This window comes from Rattus norvegicus, chromosome 14, assembly GCF_021556685.1.
Source record: "Rattus norvegicus strain SHRSP/BbbUtx chromosome 14, alternate assembly SHRSP_T2T, whole genome shotgun sequence".
In the NCBI taxonomy this organism is placed as follows: domain Eukaryota; kingdom Metazoa; phylum Chordata; class Mammalia; order Rodentia; family Muridae; genus Rattus; species Rattus norvegicus.
In genome coordinates this window covers 63,058,599-63,078,191 of record NC_141547.1, presented here as the reverse complement: position 1 = coordinate 63,078,191, position 19,593 = coordinate 63,058,599, and the positions used below count along the sequence as shown (strand labels likewise).

Here is a 19,593-nt window from a genome sequence, read left to right as displayed (position 1 = left end):
ATTTTGAATTACTCATGCTATCCTTGGGAAGACTGAGACAGCCAAAGTCCATTTCCATAGGCCTAGGCTTCCCAGAGGCTCAGAAAACTCAGAGCAGAGAGAGGCTTTGTGCTCTATGAGGACATAGGCTGCCAGCATGCCATGGCCACCAGCCACAATACAAGGCCACACATAGTGCACCGGAGGCCAGTATTTCAAGCGGTACAAGCTATGACTGTAAAGACCCAGTTCTACCTTCTGGCCAGTGTTGATTGACCAGGGTAAGGAGCTGTGTCCAGGGCTTCTTCCATGGGTACCTGTGAATGTTTCTGTTGAAAACCTAGAAATATCTTCTACGTTTACCATTCTGGGACTGTGCTGAGTGATTTGAACAGTTAGAAGAGACGGGGTGAACCCTGCTGGCCCCAGCTCTGGTGGGCAGAACGACTACATCCAGATGAGTCCTGCATCCTCCCGCTGATGCTCCAAGCTCTAAGCTGTGTGAGAGTTGGCTCCTTTCACAGTGTGAGCTAAATGATAGAGCTGATCAGTCCACCTTGCTAAAATGTCATCCAATCATCAGGGAAGGACGGTAGACTAGATCAGTCTAAGGAGCTGAGATTTTCAGTCATGACGGCTAAGTGTAACTTGGAAACTGAGCAGGATAAAGTGGGATGGTGAGGTATTTCCATGGGTTGAGCATACAGCTGAATGATGAAAATGAGAACAGAGCAAGGATGGGTTGGAAGTGGGGAATCCAGGAGAGAAGGACTCAACCAGACCGCATCACAAATGGAATGTCTGAGAAATCCCATAGAAAGACTTTGGTTACAGGCCAGATATGGATGGCCTGACAGGAGTTAATGAGTACACGGTTTCAAGTCTCAGTAATGAAGAAGGTGGAGAAAAAAAGGAAGCAGGAATAGTTGGAGAGCTGCTGCTGCTGCTGCTGCTGTCAAGGTGAAAAACCCCACAGACTGCTGGAGAAGTTCAGGTCCTGAAAATTAGATCGCAGCAGTAGCAGCAGATAGAAAAGTGTGTGTGTGTGTGTGTGTGTGTGTGTGTGTGTGTGTGTGTGTGTGTGTGTGTAAGTGTTTAGATATGGAGTGAGGATGTTGTCATGGAGTCCTCCAACTGTGCAACTATGCAGTAGGATGAGATCCTGCTGGCACTGACATGTGCTCTGTACAGATCACAGATGAGAAAAAGGCAGCAACCTGAAATACTCTTACCATCCCTGGCACTCTCCTTGCTCTCAGTGGGCTGTTCCACAAACTTCAGCAGTGGGGACTTTGACTTCTGTATGGTAGGGAGAGTCTGGTCACTGAGCAATATGGTGTCCTTGCCCCCTAGGAGGAAGAAAAGAAGGTTGGCTTGTTGTGTCACTGGTTTATCTGTAACAGTTTGAATTGTCAACTTGACACATTATAGAATCACCTGGGAAGAGGGACTGACTAGATCAGGGTGAACTCTCAGGTATTATTTAACAACATTGACTGATGGGTTCGGTCCCCAGCTCCAAAAAAAGAAAAAAAAAAAAGAAAAGAAAAAAAAAACAACATTGACTGAGGTGGAAAGACAAGCCCACTGTGGGTGGCACCATTCCCTAGGCAAGTGATTTGGACTGTATAAGGGTAAAGAAAATTAGCTGATCACAAGCATGCACACAGTCTCTCTCTGCCCTTAACTGGGAATGTGACTAGATGCTTCAAGTTCCTGCCATGTTGGGTTCCTCACATCTAGAATTGTAAGTTGAACAGATCCTTTCTCTCTTAAGTTGTTTTAAATGAAACTAAGACACTCCCATACAATGAGCTAGCTATTTGGTGGGGAAATCCCTTCAGCTGTGGGCAGTACAAGTAATGTAGTCAACAGGTCCTTCCCTAGTGTGAGGATGGAGCAGGGCTATATCTGTGCTAATTCTGCTTGACTCATTTCTCCCACTCAAGAACAGCTGCCCACGGGTGCCTCCAGTAAAAGGAAACTTGTCTGGCTGAGAACTGCGAAACTGCGTACGCCAACAGCAGTGGTGGCAGCAGGGAGTTTGGGAGGGACATTAGCCATGGTCTGGCCAGAATCACCTGCTAACTGGATGACAGCAAGAATGTCACTTTCCCTCTCTAAGCCTCAGTTTTCTCACTATGGGTAGTTGTGAAGACAAAATAAACCGGTCAGGAGAAGATCTTGGGTGTTAAGCAAGCATTCTGCAAATGACACCCGCTGACATCATCAGTAAGGACTCCCACACACCTGATACTGTCCTGATTACATCTGGTCATGTCAACTATGCAACTCTGTCACAAGGCAGGTGGGATCAAGTCCTCCTCCTTATCCCAGCTGTATTCCCACTTGGAACGTACACTCAGTATAACCTTGCTGCCTGTCAGTGTGAACTCCCCGAAGAGGGTGGAGAAGGTGTCGAGGGACACCTTCCATTGCAGAGGGCAGAGCAGGCCACACAGATGAGTAGGAGGGAAGAACAGTTTCAAAGACTGGAATGACAAACAGACGCATTGGCACCAAATGCATGGACAAACAGCAATGCCACCTCCAAGATCAGGAGAGCCCACAATTGGTATATTACCAGTTCTTGGCTTGAAAGGCTTTAGGATCTTCTGGGTGGAAACCACTGGGCCCAAAATAAAAGCCCCAGCTCTCATGAGTCCAGCTTGGGCTCCAGTCTGGCTTAGAGTAAAGTTTTCTCAGAGGCTCTACAATTTTGTTTTCCCATTCATCAGAGCCCAGAAGGCCACTAGGGTTAAAACAGATGCCTACACCTCCTTTGGAGAATCAGAAGAAACCAAGCACGTTCCCTCACGGTGTTCCTTGGTTCTTCCTGCTTTTTAGAAAACAGTCCTACTAAGTTGACTAACCTGTGTTAGAGTTCTCCACACAGTAGGCACTTACTTAATGTCTGTATCGCTGACTGAAGTGTCTAATGGGGCCTGGCATCTGCTATGCTTGGTGCTTGCTGCTGTCTTGGGCAATGGCAAGTGGTTCAATAGATGTTGGGTTCTGTCTTCTGAGTGTCAGGCCAGCTGAGGAGAAGCTACCTGGAGCTCACCCTGAGGTTCTGGCAGGCACTTCCACTGTCTTCGATGGAATAAATCTAGAAACGTCAGTGCTACCCTCTGGAAAGTGTTCCCAAAGAGCACTGTGGATTTATGGTTCAAGTGACATGGAAAGGCCCCAGGATAACATACACTTTTAGAGCACAAAGAATCTAGAAATTCCTTCATGGGTTTTTGGTGATTTGCTACAGGGGCCATAATCGGTGACAGGTGCCTCTCGGTAGATTTCTTTCCCTTATCTCCATCGCAGCAGCACAGTATGTCCACAAGTCAGGTCTGACTGTGGCAGGTGGACTGACAGTTTACCAGCCTCCTGGGGAAACTCATCCCCTCTGTATCAAAACCCCAGTGGCCAAAGAATCAGAAGCAGAGGCAGGAGTGGGAACTGGCAGAGGTCGAGGGAGGCTGGGGGTTCCTCTCGTGGGAATTCTTTAGGATAGAACATCCCCTTGACCCCATGAATCCCAGCATCTTCCATTGTAGGAAGTGAGTTTGTGAGTGGCCCCTCACAAGCAAAGAGGCTCCGGCAAAAACTTGAGCAGAGAGCATGTGGGTTTGGCAAACGAACCAGCCTTTGTCTATGCCAGTCACAGTGGGATGAGAAGACAAGCCTCCCCAGACTGTGCCTGGAGATGGTACCCCTCTATCAGCAACACGCCATGATCTGCTCACTCTTGCCACGTTTGAAAAATTCAAAGCCTCTCTGAGAAGGCTCTCGGTTCCACTGCCTCTCTGAGGGTCTGGAGACATCTGCGCCCACTGAACTGAGCTCTAATCGGAGAATCTGGCCATGTAAGTTCTCATCTGGTTTTTACGCTTAAGGGAGAGGGTGCACGGGCTTCTCATTGAGCTGGAGTTTGAGTGGCTGTGAGCTCTGCTGACTCCATCTGGCGCCAAAGCTCTCATTCCTGCCTCTAAAAACAAACCAAGTACTCTCAACCCCCACACTTTTTCCTCAGGCCGATGCCTGGCGAGGAAGAGAGAATGAGAATGAAAATCTCAAAAAGCCAGACTACTGCCTCTAGCCAGACTGCGGATTGTTTCTGTGTCCCTCACCCCATGTGTGTGTCTCTCTCTCTCTCTCTCTCTCTCTCTCTCTCTCTCTCTCTCTCTCTGTGTGTGTGTGTGTGTGTGTGTGTGTGTGTGTGTGTGTGTGTGTAGGGGGATGTCAAAGTGAGGGGGAAGGAGAGAGAGAGAGAGAGAGAGAGAGAGAGAGAGAGAGAGAGAGAGATCGAGACTGTGTCCTAGCTCTTACATGGGAGTTAGAAGACAACCTTGGATGTTGGTCCTCGCCTCCCTCCCACCTGTTTTGAGACTTTGGCATGTGCCAGGCTGTCTGGTTCATGAGCTTCCAGGGGTTCTTCTGACTCCCCATCTCATCTGGCCATAGGAGCACTGTGATTACAGATGTGTGCTAACATGCCTGGCTTTATATGGATTCTGGAGATTCAAACTCAAGTCCTCACGCATGCTTATGCAGCAAACAGTTCACCCAAGAGTAGTCTCCCAGTTCCCAGTGTTGTACAGTGTGGACACACCTAGGACAACACTCCTCAGAGCTACCAATTTAGACTTGAGAATAGCTCAGGGAAGGATCCCAGGAGGTGGGAGTAAAGGGATCAATCCTGGTTAGGGAACATGGCCCACAACTCCTAACAGCTGTCTTTCATATAGAAGACCCCTAGCTTTGCCACTATGAAGGCAAAACAGTTTGGAGCAGTCTAAACTATCAAGATGACCTCTTGCTCCAGCTGGTACCATTTGTCAAATATGTCTACTCTACGGCAAGATCACAAAGTGACCCAAAGCCTAGCAAACACCATTAAGAACTCTGATGAGGCTGGGAAATATAACTCTTTGGTAGCATGCCTGTTTAGCAAGCATGTGTCCCTGGGTTCAATCCATAGCACTGGAGAACAAAGAGTGACTGAATATCTATGAGGCTAACACTTCAGAGGTAGACAAATGAGGATCAGAAGTTCAAGATCATCCTCAGCTAACATAGCAAGTTCGAAGCTAGACTGGGATCCATGAGGCTGCCTCATAAAACAAAATAAAACTCGATGGTGTTGGTCAGAAGTGAAGAGAGGTAAAACGGAGACACAGGAAGCCTCCGGCCTTGTGGACACTTAGACAGCCCAAGGAAGTCTAGGAAGAGGTTTTTCTGCCTTCTGGACCCCTCCTCTCTGGTCTAGCAACCAGAATCCACTTACATCATTTGCCTATGTATCTCAGCTCAGAACTTCAGTCATCCAGCACCCATAGAAGATAGCTTGGGAAACTTAAAACATATGACCTTATGTGTCATCTAAGTCCCTCCCTGTTTCCTGTGCTAAAATGAGCATATTGATTAGATTAGGAAAGACGAAAGTGTTCTTCCACGTGTCCACTGCTGCTACATCTGCGAGAAAAAATGCTGTGATGGATTATTGTAGTGGTTTGCATATGCTTGGCCCAGGAAGTGGCACTATTTGGAGATGCGGCCTTGTTGGGGTGGGTATGGCCTTGTTGGAAAAAGTGTGTCACTATGGGTATGGGCTTTAAGACCCTCATCCTAAATGCCTGGAAGCCAGTCTCCTCCTGCTTGACTTGGGTACAAGATGTTGGGCTCCTCCCATGCCATGCCTGCCTGGATGCTGCCATGCCTTGATGATAATGGACTGAACCTGTAAGCTAGCCCCAATTAAATGTTGTCCTTTATAAGATTTGCCTTGGTAATCCTGTCTGTTCACAGCAGTAAAACCCTCATTAAGACAATTAGCAGTGTCTGTCATGGGTATGAGAACGGGTGTACCTAACACACGCCAAGCATTTGTCATCCCGAATCTTCTTGTTCTTAACTGTTCTTCACAGAGGGGCGTCATGACTGACTCTCCACATTCTCACTAGTACTTCTGTCTTGGGCACCTATTCAACACTAACCCTGGAATGCTTTCTGTTTTCCTCATCACTGCTTGATGGAGACTCATCTTGCTTCTTTAGATAGACTAGAGATTTAAGGGGAACAGGGCCAGGTTGCCTGGCATGGCTGTATTCACAGAGCTGAAGCTCGAGCTAAGTACCAGCCCATGGATAGACCGACTCTTCTGGAGAGGACACTGCTCCCTTTGAGATGCTCGTAAATAAGACAGGTCTCCAAAACTGCTGGGACCCAGAAACTTCTACTGTGATTCAGCTGCTGCTTGGGGAGTCGATGAGAAAGAAGTGACGGGGGAGGCAGAGGAGGTGTGGGGAGGAGAGAACACATTGCTTTTTGCTGTGCCCTGCAATGTGCAGACACATAGAAGCAGGAGTCAGGCAGCCGATGTGATTCACACAGGAAGCAACACCCCACTCCCCATCCTTACGCGCCAGGACTGCTAAGTCCCTGACACAAGGCTACCTCCACACATCCTTCACGTGTGCTCCAAAGTGAGGCTGTATCCAAAGGAAAAAGTCAGTCTCTCTCTGTCGCTGTCTGTCTGTCTGTCTCTGTCTCTCTCTTCCTCTCTCTCTCTCTCTCTCTCTCTCTCTCTCTCTCTCTCTCTCTCTCTCCTGTGCTCCATTTGTACTGTACTCACTAATGCTTGCTTTGCACTAATTGAATCCCCTATTTCGGTAAGTTATTCTATCTAGAATATTCACAGAAAGGTACATAACAAATTTCTACCATTCATATACATGGAGGAAAGAATGTGCCCCCGATATTAGCTACAAGAAACCCCAAATATTTCAAAATAAACATACTCCCAAATCCGACTGAAACATTGTAGCTCAGGCCTTCGGCAGCAAAAAGAAGGGAAAAATAGTCATTATTGTAGAACATCCATTGAAGTCCCACCTGACCAAACAAACACCAGACACAGGAAATTCCCAGCATTGATTCACCCATTCAACGTTCATCTTTTTACATAAATCACACAAATGAAGCAGTGAGAAAATTCACCAAGTCATTTTGAGAAGGGGGGAAAATCAAAGCTTCGGTACATGCACAAAAACAGCAATTTGACTGCACAAATAAATGACAAATTTGTCTGTCTGTGTTGGAATTCAATGCAGTAAAAGAAAGGCCTTCACAGAAGAAGCGGTTTGAACATCATCAAAAGCGGCTGGTGCAAAATGGACCATTCAAATCCCCAGGACAGCACTCGCCACTAATTAGTTCTGTGAGGTCTTTTGACATCCAGTTCAAGGAATCGCTGCGAAAAATTCCAATTTATGAAACACACTTGCAGGCAACCTAAGGCAGCTATTCAGATTTCCACTGAGGAAAACGTGATGTTGTCCACCTCCTCTCCTGTGGCAATTTTCATTTCTCATCCGTACAGGAACGCAGCCCACGGGAGCCGAGCAAAGAGGAGACCGCTTTGCGCTGAAAGGGTAAGACACTAAAAATACCCGGACAATGTTCCTTCCAGGGAACCAGGAGGCGGCAGAAAATGATAAATATAAGTTTCCAAACAGCATAAAGAGGAAGGTGAAGAACTGACGGGGTCTCCCGAGAGGGGTATTTTACTGGGATAAACGGAATAAGTATGGCTCATTAGAGAGAAACACCACAGCTCCTCACACATTGGACAAATGTGGGGAGAAAAATCTCCTCAAGAATTTTTGTTATCAAGGTACATAAAACTGTTGGGAGGGGGGAGGCAGGGGAAGGAGGCTGTGAAGTACATCTGGATTGGAGAAATGGTTGGCGCTTCGTTTTTAGTACTGGTGATTAAACCGAACAAATCTTTGTGTGGTTTTACATTCCACTTTAGGACTGATGATTAAATTGCACAAATCTTTGTAAGATCTTACATTCGTTTTTAGGACCAGTGATTAAATTGAACAAATCTCAGTATATTCTCCCATTCATTTTAGGAGGGAAGGTTATATGGAACAAATCTTTATAAGATGACTAGTGATAAGAAATGGAACAACTCTCGGGCAGTCACAAAGGTTAACACACACACACACACACACACACACACACACACACACACTGACAATTTGAGAACTTAGGCTATCTAAACTTCTATGCCCCACTGATAAGAATTTGAAAATGCATTGTGTATTTCCGACGTTGTCCCATCCACGGACTTGCCATGGAATGGGTTTCTCAATTTGAAACCCTTGTGAGCTGTTCCTCCACAGTCTCCAATTCAAGGGGCCTCCAACAGGCAGAATCTTCTTGGCAAGTTATGTGAGACAGTTCTTTAAAAAGTTGAACAAATTCCCAAATGAGAAGAAAGACACCATTCATGAGTTTCTGCTTACCTGGAAGACTCCACAAACCAGAAACTTCCAGAGTCCTTAGTTTCTTCTCCAGCTCTGCCACTCGATTCCCAAGGATTCTAGAAAAGACAAGAAAAGAATATGAGGAGATGAAGTCACCTGTCAGTGCTTGCGCCGATGTGGTAGATGGTGCGAAGTCAATAGATTTAGGATCTAAAAATAGAGCATGTGGGTCCACATGTGCACATGCTACACACTCTATTGGAAGTTCACGTGGAGATAGAAAATACGATAAAACACACACACACACTCACACACAGACACAGACACAGACACAGACACACACACACACACACACACACACACACACACTCACTCACACACATTATTCAGTTGAGTTCTATTCTACAAGGCAATCCCATGGAGGTTAGACCATCATTCCACCACTGCCCAAAACATCATAAGGAACTTCCTCAAGTTCTCGTTTGAGAATTGCTCATTAAGATGGCAATTGATTCTGAATGCCCTTAGTAGCATCAGACCCGCTTTGAGAGTATGTTTGAGTTTTGGAACCAGTAGGTAAGATAGATGGACACACTTGGAAATGTTTCTTCACAGTTCCACAGCAGGTCTTACCGATGCATGTTCCTGGATATCAAGAACAATGTTTGGCACAGTGTAGGTGGCCAATAAATATGTGTAATTAAGCACATGCTTTTTTTTCATAATCTGCAATCATCTGTGGGAAAGGTAAATAACAAGAATTTCACAAGAGTTTTTGAAACATGACGTTTTCATTAATTGCTGGGGAATTCTGTGCAGCACACCCCGTCACACGGCTTTCCACCTCTCCCAGTTGGGGCTGTGTTACGGGGATGGCAAACTCGGCGATCTGAGTTCAAGTCTCAGGACCCACATGGTGGGAGGCGAGAACTGACTCTGGCAAGTTTTCCTCTGACCTCCATACACCAGACATGATACCCTCTGCCCACCAACGCACACAAGCCAATACATCTTAAAAAGAATTCTTAAAAGAATCCTTAGTTGTTTGAGAATCAGTAGGATAATGAGGCTCTTTTCCAAGCAACCATTCTTACTTGATGCGATATCTAAGTCTGAAATGCACACTGGAAAAGATCAGACGGTATGCTTGGAAGACAGGCTTTGTATACACGCATAGGTAAACATCTGCCCCTGTGCTCCAGACATTAAACATAGCTGAGGAATGATTGACAGTCATCTAAAACCTTACTTTCCAGTGGGCTGGAATTAGAAACCAGTCTTTATTTTTATTTGGGCAATTTTCTTGGCACTGCTGTGCTGAAACGACATGAAAATCTCCTTAATAGCAAATTCTCCATTCCTTTCAGTGGGATAAATTAGAGCAGCAGAATTATTCTCCTACGTCTCTTTCTATTCCAGAGATAGCTGCACACACCCACATACGTTCAGGGCCATGAATATGCATATATAGCCGCACATATATACAGCTCAGTTCATCCTGATTTTACCTGAATCGACCTGCAGTATCTGAAGCTTCCCTTGGAGTTCACAGGGAAACTCTGCCATGGCTCTACATGGGTCCGTTCATCTAGTTACTAGAGCTCATCCTTCCCTCATTTCCTTATGTCTCACAGTCTGCCTGGTGTTCACCGACTACCTCAGCTCTGTTCCATCTGTTGGGTCTGTTTTACTTTCACACCCTTGACCCTTCCATAGACACCATTATTAATCAGCCTCTCCGTGTTTTGCCTTTGTATTCTGATCCCAGCTCCCTTCCTCGCAACTGATGGGTCCGACATACAATCACCATAGTGCTTAACTCACGCTTACTTCTGAATGAGGTTGGATCACATGTCTGCCACTGTCTCTTAGGAACAAAGGCTAAGGCTCCACTCTTCAGTGATGCTGAGGGATGCCCCAAGCTGGATTTACAGGTAGAGCACAGAAGCTTTGCTCATGCTGTTTCTGGAGAACCCAGCCATTTCTCCCAGAAATGGAATGAGTGGAGTTGCTGGGACTCTCCCAACCCACATCCTACTTCCAGGGATCCTGCTTGAGTTTATCAGTGGTAGCTCTGTTCATTGGTCTGATATCAGCACCTGGTGCAGGCTGGAGGTAATGGAAGGATCCAGAAGTTGCAGGTGTGGCAACAGCAGTGATGGAACCATTAATAATAGTGACTATACTGCCATGGACACAAAAGACAACTGATTTTCCCAGAGTTCTCAGTATGAGGCACCGATGTGCTAAACATTTACTCAGTACAGAAGTTAGTCAGCTTACCCTAAACTACATACCAGACCCAGTGATAAGTCACCTGTCTCAGCCTCTGAACTCCATGTTCTTAACATATACCCCACCCCCAGTGCCACTTTAAACCTTTTTACATTCTTTCTCATGTGTACAAGTACTCCTTAAAAATTATGCTAATCGAAATATAGATATAGTCATAGGTGATGTCAGAAATACAACCCTAGTTGCTTTGCATGACTGGAAGGGATCTCCTTGCCTGGTCTCACACAGAGACTTGGGCAGGAGTTATGGGAGCTGGTATAAGAGGCTGTGAGAGACACAGTGGCTGGCAGCTCTCAGGATGGAGAGAGAGAAGGAGGAAGAGAGAGAGACAGAAGGAGGAGGAGGAGGAGGAGGAGGAGGAGGAGGAGGAGGAGGAGAAGAAGAAGAAGAAGAAGAAGAAGAAGAAGAAGAAGAAGAAGAAGAAGAAGAAGAAGAAGAAGAAGAAGAAGAAGAAGAAGAAGAAATCTAACTCAGAATGTTTAAGCCATTCGCACCCAGCTCCTGGGATCCACCTCTGCGCTACAGGTTGGAGGGGAAATTGGAAGGAGAAGCCTTTTTCCTATTCCTAGAAAACAATAGTCTGCTAGTGGCCACACAGCACCATGTGATAGGAAACCTAAGGACAGCTGATATATGTCCAGCATTTGTCACAAGTCAGGTGTTATGCCCCTGAACAACACATCCACCGCCCTGAGTTTTGTTTTGTTCTGGGTTTTTCTTTTCCACATCTGGCTAGGCAGTTCTTGATTTGTAGATGAGGAATTTGAAGCTCACAGAGGGCAATGACTCAGTCAGGGTCACACAGCTGGTAATCAGGCAAAAACTAAGCCTAAGAACACCTAAGTCTAATAAAAGCTGGGAGCAAAATTGACAAGTGACAAGAAAAGCAGAACCAGAGTGGCTGACGGGGCCTCTGATGAGGCTAAGCTGAGAACACTCTGGCTTTTGATCACAGGTTCTGGGGAGCTCTCGAGGTGTTCTAGGCAGCAGAGAGAAGCTTAGGAAGTGGTCCTCGTGTGGAGTTGAGGATAGACAAGAACTGGGCGTAAAGGCAGAAAGACCACTTCATCCAGGAAGATGAAGATGTGACCAACCGTCCCGTGGGGATGCAGGGAAGTCAAAGAAACAGGACCAATGGAGGAAACGAAGAATCTGAGGCTGCATGAAAGACGTGAGGCCACATGGTAACTCCCGGAAGAGATGAGCATCTGAGCATGGTGTCAGGGAGATCTGCTTGTCAACAGAGTGAGGCAAGAAAGGGCAGGGACAAGATAGAGCCTGAAAGCTACTGGGAGGAAAGTGCTGGTGAGAAGTGATCACGGGAAGTGCAGGGAGGTGTGACCTACCCCGGGTGGGGGTGTCCGAGGATGAAGAGAACCCCAGTTCCCAAGTGAGAAGCCAAGACAGACTAGCATGCAGGAAGGGAAATGGGTCTGCAGGGAAGGCAGCCAGCAGCACACAGATGTACGCAGGGCAGCAGCAGGAGGCACGCCAAAGCTTGGGAGAGGAAGCCTTTTGGGTTGGGTAGGATGGGGATTTTTGTTTTGTTTTGTTTTGTTTTGTTTGTTTTGTATTTAAGGTAATTGACCATAGTATCAATTTTGGTATATGTCCTCCCCTGTGTGTCCCTTTGTCTAAGAAAATTCTCCAGATATCCGGCCTCCATACTGACTTTGCATCATGGCTTCTAATGACATTACTAGGCATTCAAACAGAGCCAGAAGGGCCGTGAGCCTCTGCACTCCCTGTCACGCCCCATCTGGAGCCCTTTGACACTCTGCTGTGAAACTCATGGTTCTGTGAGACTTAGACGACTTCCCAGCTCATCCACCGCCAGCTAGGGAAGCATGGAAGGCATGTGACTGAATCAGCCACCACCTCACTGCTGGCAAGGACACATCTCCTGCTTGTGGCCTTAGTTTCTCAGCTAAGGGAGCCGGCTCCCTTTAGTGATCACCAGGTAATGGCTAACGTGTCAGCAAGAGGCACAGCAAATGAATGGCCACTGAACAGCACTCGAACATAAATCCCATGGTACTGGGCAGTTATCACGATGGTTCCCACAGGATCCCCTGCCTGAGGGAGGCCATTGCCAAACAGTAGAAAGCTAGTAGGCAGAGCACGAGCTTCCAGAAGGGAAGGTCTGTCCTGAGGCACTACCTCACCCTAATACACTTGATCTTAGCCAAAAGGCCGAGAAGCGATACCTCACCCTAATAAAATGTCTTTTTCCTCCCTTGGTTATAAGGCTAAATCATGAGGGCTACTGGGCGAGCTAACCAAACTCTCATTCTGTTGTCAGCCCTTCATTTATAGTACAGTTAACTTCTTTATACATCCCCAGGAAGTACGAAACAGACGGCCTTCAAAGCACCAACGATGGGACACACACTTGACACTTGTTGGCGTACCTCCACAATCGATTGCTACAGGGGCGAAAAGCAAGCAAAAGAACAAAAGAACGAAGGGCACCCCTCCCTTTTCTGTGATAATGAGGAGCTGCCTTTCGGTTCTTTAAAATATCCATGTGTATGAATAGGTATGTTTCTATGCACTGTGCCTTTATTTGCCTGACGTGAAGAACCCACGAGCACAAGAAATGGTGACTCCTCTCATGAAGGGGTTGTGGACAGCTGAGATGTGTGGAAACCCACAGTTCTTCAACCATGGCTCGGAGAATATGCAAAGGTATGTGCAAATAAAAATAACAAGATGAATGGACGTGCCAGCCTTCGTACAGGGAGACAGTGGTTTGCGTCTGGGGCCCGGTCCTGTTGCAGTAGCTATGGTAAGGTTCAAAGGAGCCCAGAGACACTGGCCAGGTGTTGCTGAGGAGTAAGAAGCACACTCCTGCCTGCTTCCCGGGATCCTCGGGGACAGCCCCTCCCCCACCAGATTCCCAACCCTGCCTCCTCAGAGTAGCTGCAGTTGGGCATGGCTGTTTCATTTTGCAAACTTCTCCTGTCAATAAATTACCCTGTCATCCAGGGAGATTGCTGGCCTCCCTTTGATGCTTTCGCTCTCTCCCACATACATCTTCATCTCTGGTACGGTCCTCTCCACACTCCATCATTTCCTTCTTCTCTTTTGTTTTTATAACACTTTCAATCATCTTCCAGTGGCCCCTTCCGTGGGTGTCCCTGCCTTTGGCAGCCCCAATTCTCAGGTCCCTCCCCTCTAAGCCTAACATCTGTTCTTGTTCAAATCTTCAGCAGTGTCATTGGGGCTCTGAATGTAAGTCTGGGGAGGTTTCTGTACAAGATAAAAATATGAGCCCCATCCACTCCCACACCACCACCCCCGACACCATCCCCAACGAAAAGTCAGTGGTAGCAGTGTCTGAGCAAATGCCAAATCCTTCTAGGTGGAGATGGCGTGCCACAAAGCTTATCCTGCTATGAGTCAAATGCACGCCTCTGTTAGCAGCTACATTTTCAAGCTCATAGTTTAGTGCTGATCACGGTTAGGGGGTGGTTAGAGTGAGAGCCTGTTGGGAAGGTGAGGCCCCCAGCCTGGCATCTCTGGGATCCAGGGTGGGCACTCTTGCTGTGTTTGACCACATGGAAACTGGGTCACGTTCAGATGTGGCATGAAGACCATCATCAGACACACTGACATGCTTTTGAATTCAGCCCCCCCTAAAGTGTGAGAAGTGAACTTCTTGCTTTTAAAAAAAATCTTCATAAATTACCTAGACTTGGTTATAGGACAGAATACAGACATTGCTTTAATTATTGCTGTTTTTATTCTCAGGACACTTTCAACTCCCTCTGTTGCTTCTGACCACTGTTTCAACCTACGTTAACTTGCTCTGTTTGATACAATGTAACCAACGCTCATACAGGATACTTAGTTACTTTGCCTTTTCTGAAAGCATGCCACCAGGCTCTCTCACACACAGCAGCAGTCTGTAGGACGTTTATGATTGTCTTCCTGTTAGTCAGAGAGGACCCTCATAGTCAAGTTATGGGACGGAGGGACAAAGAAGATCAAAGAAAGAGGCAAGAGCACAAGTACCATCCTGTGGGCGCCAACATGAAACACAGGATGGGCTCTCTAAGAAATCAGGTTTCCTGCTTCATTGCCTCTGATGGACAAACAGGATGCCAAAGCAAGGCAGAAGTGTGGTTCTGGTTTCATGCTTGTTGTCTCCCTTTACCCACACCCCTCCAGATAGCAGGGATCCGACCTTCTTCCCAGAAGGCTTGTAGTTGATTTCTGGAAGCCCATTCATTCTCTTACCACCCAGACTAAGAACCTACTACCCACCTGTTGGTTTGCCTCTGGTGCTGAATGACCATGTTTTTCTCATGGATGGTCTCCAGCAGGGCAGTGGCCAGAGACTTCAGGTCAGCGATGGACTGAGGAGTAGCTGGGAGGCTGCACCCGTGGTCTTCAGAGAGCAGATCCTGAACTAGGGAAGACAAAGTCAACAGCTTAGTTTTGGATTCTGAAACAAGAGACTGCAAACACAGGTTGGTTACTCCTGGATAATGGGAGCCCCAGGCTTTGACATGACACTTGTTTTTTTCTGAGAGCCTTCCTCAACTACCACAAGGGATACAGCAGAAAACTCAGTGTGAGGGTTAAGTGGGGAAGACTTAAAGTTTGACCCTCCCTCCCCCTTTTTATTTTCTTCTTTTTGTCAAACTGGGATAGAACCAAGGTCTCACACATGCTAAGAAAGTATGCTCACGTCCATCCACTTGCGAGCTGTTCAGAGACCAATAACATTTTCACTTGCCAGTGAATGCAGACTTATTTATGCTAACTCACTGAGATTTTGAACTGAAATAAATAAATAAATAAATAAATAAGCCAGCCTTGCAAGCACTATTTATTTCCATTTTGTAAAAAATAAAGCAAGTCTCAGGTGGGTTAAAAACACTCATTCAAGGTCATCTTGCCCTGAAGATGACAATGATTCTGTGATCTTTAGACTCTCTGATTGTTGCAAAAGTAATATAGCACTTTAAAGGGGTAAATCGGTGGAGAGAAAAACACAAGTGACAGCTACCCCGGTACTCCTTCTGACTATGACAAAACACTGTGACTCTTTCGACTATCACTTCCTATGTGACTGTGTGTGTGCAGACTCATTCAATATTCTTCTAAGATGGGGGAAATACTATTTTTTTTCACTTAACTACATTCCAATCCCATTTATATCCTAAGTTATAAAAGTGAACACACATGTCAATGGCCCATCTAGGTCTCTAAAGATTAATTTAGCTAGATATTTATGCCATTTCCAGTCGAAATACAGAATGTATGAAGGCATTCTCTTAGTTAAAAGTTCACGTATGTCTAACTTATTTCTTGCTCGTTCCTGCTAAGGATCTGTTTATGTTTGCTCATATATTTTTATTACCTATCCAGTAGTTCATGGTAATAAGGCTCTCTCATAGGTTTTCTAGATGACTTGGGTCAGGGCATAACTCTGTGTGGCCTGTGAGTGTGGCTGGCTCTTGTGACATATCAGTCAGTTCAGGAGTCCATACTCTAAACTGGTAGCTAGGTATTATATCCAGGGCTAACCATGTTTGTGCATGTGTACATGTTCATGTGTGTGCATGCATGTGTGGGTATATGTAGAGGAAACAGGTTGACATCAGCCCTTTCCATACTCTCTCTTCACTTTTTAGTTTTGGGTGAAGCTCTTGCTTTGCAGCCCTGGTAACCTAGAGCTTGACAGGTAGACCAGTATGGCCTCAAACTCCACTACGACAAATTTTTTCCATGGCTGCTGGGGATGTGAACCCAGGGCCTCATGCTTACATGGCAGACACTTTACTGCTGAACCACATAGCTGGGGTTTTCCACACTTGTATAGAGTGTTATAGCTACCCATGCAAGAACAACTCTAGGATGTTCTCTTCTAGGTAAAGGGGGGAAAGAAAATGCTTGAAAAAGAACCTTGATGGTTAGGTCCACTGAAGATGCTATGCTTTTTAAAGCCGGTTCTGATTAAGACTGGACCGTGATAGCTGCTGGTCCGACAGTCAGCAGCTGAGGCGCAGGCTGGGGCATCCTAAGCTTAAGTGGAAAACTGACTGCAGAATATGAAGTACCAGACTTGAGCTTTCTGCTGTTTATTCCCCCTGGACTGCTCCCGGAAGATCATTATTTTTCATTGGAATCGACAGGAAGGAAGAACAAAGCTACAATCAATAAAAGCTTCTTGGAAACCGGCATGCATTCCCATGATCCATAGGGCAATGACCTTTGCAGTAGGGGCTTCTCCACTCAGCATGCAGAGGCCAGGAGAAATACACTCAAGGAAGGTGAGCACCTAGAGGCTCTCAGGTGGTAATGGGAAAGGAAAAACATCCTCAGGAGGACAGAGATCTGATCACTGGTGAAGCCTAAAGACGGTGATTCTTAAAGTGGGGTTTTCCACTGCAACACCATGGTCTGGCAACCCTGCAGACATGTAAATTCTCGGGTCTTACCTTCAAGACCTGTCAAGCCAGGAGCCTAGGTAGGGGTTTATCTGGGTTGGAAGGACTCGGGCAATCCAGCTACAAGTGGCAGTTAGGAGCCACAGTTTTCTTTCCTGGGGGCTTGGGTGGGCCATAGACTACAGCTCTGTGCTCAGAAGTTGGTCCCATTTGAATATTGAGGCCTACCTTGTTTCGCAGACAAGACCCCAGTCAGAGCACTACTGTTGGATTTGCCTTGGGTCTTGGAATTTTTCCGTCTCTCGAGAGCATTCTGAAGCAGCAATGGAAAGACCAAAAACCTTTGTCAGAAAAGGCAGCGACAGAAAAATTCCTTGTTAAGGATACACCGTGTGTACTCATAAGAACCCTGGCAGACTCCAAATGTAGCCTAAAACACAGGACCCTTGGTCCTTGGAGTTTTAAACGGCTCCACATAGAGGGTTTGTTTCACTTTTAAGTTACTGCAAAGGAGAAAGGCAGTAATTATAGTCCCTTATATTCACAGGTATTTAATTGATGTTCTTAAAATCAAATCTGAGACAAGAACCCAGTCTAACATGTGGAGAGACTTGCTATCAAAATCATTTTAGAATAGACATGAGACGAACACTACATTTGTGTTCATGTATCAGAGGTAGTATCTAGAAAGGTATGATGGTTGGATTGGAAAAAGACCATGGTCAATTGGTGAGGTCTACCTGGGGCACAGGATTGAGTGAGTGAACGTGCTGCTATGGCCATTCTTAGAATGGACTCTTGCATTCACACCAGTACGCCAGGGTTTGAAACATGAACAAGATACATGATGCATGAAAGGTATGGCTGTAAATTTACATACTACAAAGCTCATACTTCCTTGGCTCCTGCTTATCTATACATTGATGTAAATGGACGTGTGGCTCCCACCAAATGGAAGGCCATGATGATCTCTGAGAACAAGAGCTAGCGTCAACAACCAGGACAAAGTGCCAGCTCTCCCTAGCATTCAGTCGGCTGTGAAACTTCACCCTCAGGAAGAGACGTCAATCTGTTTTCAAAGCAGAGAGACCCAGGAGAGTCTTCCAATTATAACACTTAGAACTAACATCTGCAGAAGGAGATAGTACCAAACCGATGCAGCTGGGACTAGACTAAATAACAGAGTAGCAAATTCTACCACTCTGTCCTTTCAGGGCGCCTCCAATATTAGCGCTTGGGTGGTGGTGTCCGTCTTTGTTTCTTCTCCCACAGAAACCATTTCCTTGGGGGATAATTATGAGATAACCAGCATCTGACAACTGCAACATTTCATAGAGGAAGTGAAGAGGACCCCTGAGTTCGCGGGGCTGAGGCTCCAAGGTGGAAGCACACAGGTTTTGGAGGTCTCAGAGTTCCTGGTCCAGACTGCAGACACAGATGCAGATGCCAGGGAAAAATGACGTTGGGAGTTCATTGGTTTGTGGCTGGTTTTCCTGGCTACTCCAATTAGGGGTCTTATTGGGCTCCATTTGGGAGGCCAGGAGAGTGATGGGATGTCTTTGAAACATTAAAGAATCATAATAGGATGGCTCCCAGGTGACTTGGGATGACTTGGTTAGGTTACCTTGTACTTGGCTATGTTGGATTTCAGAAGGCTGACCTCCTCATGCAGTTGTTTCAGTCTCTCCTGGAGATATCTAGAAAAAAATAAAACAAACACATACACCGGAATGGGCATGAGGGCAAAATGAAGCCCACTGACCGGTACAAGTGGAACATGAAGTCCCACTGTCATTGGGATGTAACAACTTCTTCCTCATCCTGGAGGGGGGGAGGGAGCAGGAAAATGTGACCTTTTATTAAATAGATGTGATCAAGGTCAGACGTGCCCAAATCACAGACACCCCACTTTAAAACAGCCCTCTTGGAGATCCCCTAAGGGGCAACAGCATCGTTTTCACATAATTCTCATTAAGACGATTCCACTGGGGAGCAAACCAGGAAGAGACGACGCCAGCCGCAACCTGAGTCAGACACAGCCACACGCTGAAATGTGCCCGGGGGCAAAGATACAGCTAAGGGAATTTCTCAATTTATTTTCTTATTCTTTCCCCTCTCCTTGATGGCAATCACAAACAACTCTCCCTGACTCTTCACCCCTGTGGCCCAATCAGAGAGTGAGCGAGGGAGGCTAGATATGTGGGTATCTCTCCCTTCTTTTCTTACTTTTATAACCAGTACATGCCAGTGCCGATATTTTGGGGCAGGGTTTCAGGGACACCCCCTCCCACACATGCACGCAGTCTGCCTCCCTGGGAGGCTTGGCACTTACCTGTTCTCCATGCACAGAGCATCCACATCGATGATTCGGTTCTCGTGACCACCCAGGATGTGGTTGAGCTCCTGGTTCAGCCTGTCCACTTTGTCCTGGTAGGAAGCCCGTTCTTCCTTAACATCCTGAAGTTCATCCACTGAAGCCTGTAGGTCATGCTCTAATGACTCTATCTGAAATCCAAGGAATGTCACAGAGGTTCTCAAACGTAGGCTTTTGGGCCAAGGATGCAACTTCCACATGATTGGCTGACTAGGAGAGCTTATGGGTACTACTCAAACGCTAGAGCATATTGCATGCTATATACCACATT

General features: G+C 46.4%; 1 protein-coding gene across 4 annotated transcripts in view; it reads right to left on the bottom strand.

Annotated features, from left to right (window-relative positions):
- Positions 1-19,593, bottom strand: part of Ccdc149 (coiled-coil domain containing 149) — a 95,221-nt gene that overhangs the window by 9,483 nt on the left and 66,145 nt on the right. For 2 of the 4 annotated variants that reach the window (NM_001432958.1, NM_001432960.1), the window contains 7 exons: positions 19,281-19,453; positions 18,573-18,645; positions 17,177-17,261; positions 14,817-14,961; positions 8,292-8,368; positions 6,777-6,809; positions 1,212-1,328 (listed from right to left, as the gene is read on the bottom strand). In NM_001432958.1, the coding sequence (NP_001419887.1) occupies positions 1,212-1,328; positions 6,777-6,809; positions 8,292-8,368; positions 14,817-14,961; positions 17,177-17,261; positions 18,573-18,645; positions 19,281-19,453 (703 nt within the window). The remainder of the gene's footprint in view (positions 1-1,211; positions 1,329-6,776; positions 6,810-8,291; positions 8,369-14,816; positions 14,962-17,176; positions 17,262-18,572; positions 18,646-19,280; positions 19,454-19,593) is intronic. The other 2 variants (NM_001432959.1, NM_001432961.1) reach the window with 1 other exon arrangement.